General features: G+C 63.0%; 1 protein-coding gene across 2 annotated transcripts; it reads left to right on the top strand.

Annotated features, from left to right (window-relative positions):
• The first annotated feature begins 328 nt into the window (after positions 1–328).
• LOC112066214 (calcium-responsive transactivator-like) lies at positions 329–6,635 on the top strand. Of its 2 annotated transcripts, XM_055090106.1 has the most exons (7): positions 329–407; positions 993–1,137; positions 1,660–1,857; positions 2,622–2,783; positions 2,955–3,059; positions 3,922–4,014; positions 6,075–6,635. In XM_055090106.1, exons 1-7 carry the CDS (start codon positions 387–389, stop codon positions 6,086–6,088), a joined length of 738 nt encoding a protein of 245 aa, XP_054946081.1. In that variant the 5' UTR covers positions 329–386; the 3' UTR covers positions 6,089–6,635. The 2 variants fall into 2 exon arrangements, with proteins under 2 accessions (XP_054946081.1, XP_023984406.2); XM_024128638.3 differs by lacking the exon at positions 6,075–6,635 and having other exon boundaries at positions 3,922–4,117.
• Positions 6,636–6,729: the final 94 nt, after the last annotated feature.

The following is a 6,729-nucleotide window of genomic DNA, read 5'->3' as shown; positions in this document are numbered from 1 at the left end:
CATGTGACCCCAGGGCCAGGCACTGAGTGCCTCTGCAGGGGCTGGGGTATCCAGTTAGCTCAGTGCCGGGTCCGCCCGAGGAGGCTCGTGCCCTGGCTGCCCCCCCTGTGTCCCCCGGGCCCCACCTCCCCCTGACCCCCCCCAATTCTCTGAACAGACCCAGTAGCACCTCCCCCTTGGCCACCAGGTCGGGGGTCTCCCCCCCACCGCATCCTGGACCGCAGAGCACTGTGCCGCCTGCCCGCGCACCCCCCTCCCCGGGGAGGGGCTTGGCTGCAGGGCAGGGCAGCCTCCTCCCCCTCAACCGTGCCCTCGCCCGCAGGTACCAGCAGATCCTGCACCGGAACCTGGTCTACCTGGCCACGATCGCGGATTCTAACCAGAACATGCAGTCCCTGCTGCCCGCCGTGAGTGCCTGCCGCGGGGTGGGGGGCCCAGGTATAGAGAGTGTTGTCCAAACCCTCGGGGCTGCTCTTTGGTCCAGATCTGGGAGATGAGGTTGCCAGGGGTCACTGGTAAGCTCCATCTCCCGACTGCCTCCTGTGATCAGAGGTGGGCTTGGGGGTGGCAGGGGGAGCGCCCTGGGAACCTGGTGCTGAGGCACAGGACAGGCTGTGCAAGGGCCCTGGGGCACAGGGGATGTGAGGGCCAGAGATGGCTGGCCAGCTGAGACCAAGAGGGGTGGGGAGGGGTGTGGGCACGGTGAGGTGGACGCAGCTCCCTGAGTCCCAGGAAAGGGGGGCCCGGCTTTGACCCTCCAAGTGTGTGTTGATAGCCCGGGGAACGCTTGGCATAGCATTTCCGTCCTGGCCTGAGGTGTCCGGGCCGGCCGTTGGCGGCGTCCAGCTGCGTGAGGGCGGTGTCCCACCCTGGAGGTGCTGGCCGGCGGCCGTGGAGCATGGCTGTGGGTCTCAGGGCGGCTGAGCCCCCGGAGCGGCTCCTGGTGGCCCTTCGCCACGCTAACCCTCTCGGTGCCCTTCCCGCTGCCACAGCCGCCGACCCAGAGCCTGGCGCTGGGCCCCGGAGGGCTGTCCCAGAGCGGCTCGGGCCAGGGCCTGCACCCGCAGGGCAGCCTCAGCGACGCCATCGGCGCGGGCCTGCCACCACCCTCCCTCGTGCAGGCCCAGATCGGCAACGGTGAGCGGCCCCGGGCGCGCTGGGCTCTGGGTTGGTTCCGGGGCACAACGGGGTCGCCAGCTGGGCTCCTGGGTGGCTGGCCGCCGCGGTGGGGACCCTCTCCTCCCGGAGGCCCTGCTGCAGGCGCTCATGCTCGGGGTGACACGCGGAGGGATAAGGCCCTTATTCCAGGTCCCCTGCGAACTGGGGCTGCGTCACCTCAGAGCGCGGGCTTCCGTGTGGGGCTCCTGTCCTTGGGTTGAGAACCGCCGCTAGCCGTCGGGAACCATTGATAAAGGTAACAGGGAGCAGGCGGCCCCTCTGCGCGCTCAGCACGTGTGTGCGTTTCCTGGTCACGCGCCCGTGTCCCTCGCTCGTTGTGCCCTTGACCACGGTCAGCCTCCCTCCCCACAGCCGCGTGAAGGAAGCTGGCCCGGGGGGCGGGCGGGGGGGCCCTAGCGCGAGGCCAGGGCTGCCATCAGAGGTGGTCTTTGGTGGGTTTCAGCGCCCCCTGCCGCCTCCCCCCCCCCCCCGCCCTGGCAGGTCCGAACCACGTGACCCTGCAGCAGACGGCGCAGAGCACGCTGCCCACCACCTCCATGAGCATGTCCGGCAGCGGCCACGGCTCGGGGCCCGGCTACAGCCACTCGGGACCGGCCTCGCAGAGCATCCCCCTGCAGGGCCAGGGCGCCATCAGCAGCTACGTGTCCCGGGCCAACATCAACATGCAGTCCAACCCAGGTACCGCCCCCAGAGACCCCGCCCCCCTCCAGCGCAGGCCAGCGTGGTCCCCAGGGCCACCCTCCTCCGGCAGCTCCCGAGGGGCGGGGCGGGGGCTGGGCGGCTTCAGGGGAGGCTCTGAGGAGGGGCAGCAGCCGCCCCGCTGGGAGGACTGGGTGGCGGCCAGCGTACAGGAGTGGGAGGCTGAGGGGCAGGTGGGGCTGCAGGGCCTCGAGCACTTGGGAAGCATCGGGTCCCAACCAGGGTGTCCCACGAGAGTCAGACGCACCGGGGTTCAAAGGCTTAGAACAGAAAAAGAGGAGGTGAAGTATCTCCTTAGCTCTCGCTACGTTAATTACGTATCGAAAACAATCTAGTTTGGATATATTGAGTCAAACAAAATGTCACTGAAATAGATTTTCCCCGTTTCTTCTCATTCCCTGACGTGGCTCACGTCCCCTGTGCTGGACGGTGCTGCCCTGGAGGGTCCCGAGCAGGAGCGGCAGGAAAGGACAGGCAGGCGGGGCCCCCACCGGAGCCTTCGAGGCCGAGTCTCAGGGGAGGTTGAGGCGATAGGCTCCTCTGGGACCAGCCTTGGGGAGTTAGGGGCGTGGGTGCCGGCATCTCACATTTTATGAGTTGCCCAAAGGCGCGTTGGCAGGAAGGGTGGCGTGGCCTCGCGGGGCGGAGCTGCACAGGCCCAGCCCGGGAGGAGGGCTCAGGCGGGTCTGTGGGGTGCCGCCCGGGAGCTTCTGGGGTCACGTGGGTTCTGTCATGTCCCCCAGTGTCCATGATGCACCAGCAGGCAGCCTCGTCCCACTTCAGCGCGGCACAGGGCGGGAGCCAGCACTACCAGGGCCAGTCCATGGCCGTGATGGGCCAGAGCGGCCAGGCGGGCAGCATGATGGGGCAGCGGCCCATGGCGCCCTACCGGCCCTCCCAGCAAGGTGAGGCCCCGCCTCCGGTGCAGGGAACCCGTGGGGGAGGGGCGGCGTGTGCAGTGCGTGGGGCAGGCCTCCCCGTGTCCCCTGGGCGGGCCTGGTGGAGTGTCCTCCGATTGGGGGCCCATTGGAGAGGTTCTGGGGCTCGGGGAGGTGACGTCCGGCGCTGTCCCCTAGGCTCGTCCCAGCAGTACCTGGGCCAGGAGGAGTACTACGGCGGCGAGCAGTACGGCCACGGCCAGGCCGCCTCGGAGCCCATGAGCCAGCAGTACTACCCTGACGGTGAGGCTGCAGTGGCTTCCATCCGCTGCTCGCCGGTCGTTCTCAGTTCAGACCCCAGAGCCCCTGACATCCGCCAGCAGAGCACCCAGAGTCCCCTTTGGGGGTGGGTGGCTGGTCTCTGCTGAGAGAAGCTTCCGGCACCGGCCCCCTGGGGCTGGGGCGCAGTCCTCTGGAGGGACATAAATGTCCTGAGGATGGACACGAGCTCGCTGTGAGATGCTTTCAGGAAGGTGACAGGCACAAGCCGACTGTCTGTCTCGTAACACTCCCCTCCCAGCTGCTCAGTTACAACTTCTGCAGCTTCTGTTCCTTTTCCGTGTCACCTTTCAGGCATCTTTAAATGGCCCCAGGGTTTGTGGAGGTGGCGTTTAACATGGCCGCAGAGGACGGGTGGGATTTGGGGAGGACCCCCCGGGCAGGGGTGCGTGAGCAGGTCCGGTGCTGGGGAAGTGGCCATGACCGGGACGGGGCAAGCCGTGATCCCTCTGTGGAATGGTGGTCGGGCCTCACGAGGTGTCACGCACTTCGAAGGGAGCGGGGGGGGGGGGGGGCATGGTGACCGTGTAGCGACATTAAGAGCTGACGTCCAGGTGCGTGTCATGCATCGGGCGCCGAGTACGCTCCGTAAACCGTGGCTTGTTGATTCTCACACTGCCCCAAGGAGCGGGTGGCCATCTGCACTTTAAAGTAAGGGAACCATGGCTGCCAGACGGCAGGAAGTGCCCCCGTGGGTTCCGTCGAGGGAAACCGGACCGCGCCCGGCGCCGGGGTCTCCTGACCCGACGGCTGAGTTCACGCGGTCTCTCCTGGGTCTGGGCAGCCGGGGCCTCCGCTGACTGCAGGGCACCCCGTTTGCTTGCAGGACATGGCGATTATGCCTACCAGCCGGCGTCCTACACGGAGCAGAGCTACGACCGGTCGTTTGAGGAGTCCACGCAGCACTACTACGAGGGCGGTAAGGCGGCCGGGCCTCAGGTTCCGGGCCCGACGGGCGTGGGGCGTATGGAGATGGGCGCCAGGCGCCGATAAAGCCGCTGAGGTGACGTCACCAAACACAGATCTGGGAGGAAACGGGCGTAGTCGGTTCTCACACGGTTCTCGGGTGCGGGGACTTGCCGCCGCCCCATGGGCCCCGAGAGGAGAGGAGCCATTAAGCTCACAGGGTGGCGTGGTCCTGGGCCTTGGTCTGGACGTCAGGATTGGGGACGATGGCAAGGCTGCCAGGGGCCTGGAGAGGAATGGGCAGATGATACGTACAGAACAGGTGACTCGAAAATGTGACTTTTGGGGTGACTTTTTTAAGCTGTAAAGAACGTAAACTTTACCATTTTAACCACTTTTAAGCGCACGGTTGGTTCAGCGGCACTGAGCACATTGACATTGTTGTGCGACCACCATCAGTCACCACGTCATCTCCAGAGCCTTCTTGTCTTCCCAAACTGACACACTAACGCCCCACTTGCCCTCCTCAACCCCTGCTCCCCTCCCCCTCCAGGGAAGCGGGGCTCAGCCTCCTCCATGGCAGGGGCCCCCGCCTGCCTCGCGTGCTGCTCCCCGGGACAAGCCTGTTGAAGTCTGAAGCGCAGAGTTCTGTACCCTCGCTTTGGGTTACGTACGCTTGTCTTTCATAATTGATGAGGAGTTTGCTAAAACATTCAGTGACTTCTTTTAAGGCAAGTGTGGCACATGACACAGTTTCCTCCTGGATCTGGAAGCATTTTGTTCCACCTTGTTAATGACCCCTGCACGTGTTAACACGGTACCGGCCATACCGCAGCCGGTGGCCTGCCGGGTCTTGTTTAGGGTGAGAGGTGCCAGGGGGAGTTTGCTTTGAGAGGACTGGGCGCATAAGTGCCTGAGAAGGGCAGGATGTTGGGTGGGGGCAATAAGGGGGCAGCCTGAGGCCAATATAAAGAACTTTCTAGTAATCAGACTTGTCCCCCAGTGGGATGGGGAACCTCGAGGGGCACGGGTGGCTGGTCCTGGGGTTGTGCACAGGAGGTGGTATCTGGCAGGAGCCCTGTGGGGTCCCCGGAATGAGAGGACTAGTGTCAGGAAGGGGCCAGGGCATGGCCGACCCAGCCGAGCAGGACACTGTTGCTGTCGGGGCCACTGCAGAGGAAACCTGGAAGTCCCGATGGCATTTCCCGTCCGTGAGGTTTGCAGGAGCAAAGGCTGGACAGAGCCAGTGTCCGCTGTGACACGTCCAGGGCGCTTCTGTGGCACATTCCCCCGGGTCATGCCAGGTGTACAGGACCAGGGTGTCTGGGTGCCACCTGCTGCGTAAAACAAAGGGCGCTAAGAGCACACACACCATGAACAGCCTCTGGAGAAATACCTGGGACAGCGATGGAGATGATGAGGCCGGGCAGGGGAGGGGGCCTTCCTCCCCGGACCTGCTGCAGAAGGACTTGGTTTGTTTTTTTATTTCTGAATTGCCCATTTAGAAGTCAAACTTACTGAAAATCAAAGCACTAGCCCTGTGGCCCCCCAGACCCGCCCACACCCCCCAGTCCTGGGGTTGCAGCACCGCTGTTTGGGGCGTTTCTCCCGATGGCGACGGTGACTGTGATCGGGCGTTGGGGATGGTGGGGATGGCTCCGCCCCAAACGGCTGCCACGCGGGTCCCTGAGGCTCATCCTTGCTTGGCGACCAGGTCGTATAGACAGGTCGGTCACCCTTGTGCATTTGCGCCTCTGGCTGTTCTACGGCCACGTTCCTGCCATGTTTAATGACAACACCAGCCTCTTCTTTCACAAATAAGTGGTTCCTTTTTCCACGGCCACGTCACAGAATGTTGCAAGATTCTTAAAGATAGAAACAAATGAAAAGGAGAGGAAAAACAAGAGAGGTCATTGTACCTGCCGGTGGTGGAGGGAAGGCCCTGGAGCTGCCGTCGCTGTCCCAGGCTGTTCTAGGAAGAGCAGTCTGGGCTCCCCAGCTCTGCTGCTCCCACGAAACCCTCCTGAGAATCGCTCAGGCTTGTTCGAAGAATTCCTGCCTGTCTCCTTTCAGTGTTGTCCATATAGGTCCGTCTTCTACTGGGATTTGGCCCCGGGTCAAGAGATGGTTTTCCTGGGTGCGTGAGAGTTGCGTCGGCTTCTCACCCCCTGCACACCTGTTGTGTCTAGGCCACAGCGGCTGCTGCTGTGATTTAGCTCCTTTTCCTATTATCCTAGAAAGAGAAAAGGGGCTGTAAGACATGAGAATATGCAGACTGACCCCCAAACTCTGAAACCCTGGAGAAAACCTGACAGGTCTCTGATGAATTTCTCCGCTGCGTTTCTCACAAAGACAGTGAACCTGGGGCTCCACTGGTCACTGATGCCTCCTCGGCCATCAGCTGCCCCATCGGCCATTGCTGCTGGGACCGGTCATGGTTGTGAGGAGGGAGCAGCTGTCAAGGTGTTTCCTTAGATGGTGACCAGTCAGAAAACCCCGCAGATTCCTCCGAGCCCACCTTGGAGAAGGGCTCCTGTGCTGTAGAGCGTGTGTTCCTTCGTTGTTCTGCACAGCTGGAAATTGAACTTCCTTATGGGGTTTTAAGCCTTGCTACATGAATTCGCTCTCAATAAAGCTGTTAGTTTAAAATGTACGTTATCAGGATCCCAGTTTTAAAATACTTACATTTTACTGGACTTCCCTGGTTGGTCCCCCCCCCCCCGCCCTG

This window comes from Physeter macrocephalus, chromosome 14 (genome assembly GCF_002837175.3).
Source record: "Physeter macrocephalus isolate SW-GA chromosome 14, ASM283717v5, whole genome shotgun sequence".
NCBI classification, from domain to species: Eukaryota; Metazoa; Chordata; class Mammalia; order Artiodactyla; family Physeteridae; genus Physeter; species Physeter macrocephalus.
The sequence above is the reverse complement of the archived record's forward strand: the minus strand, read 5'-3'. Positions and strand labels throughout refer to the sequence as shown.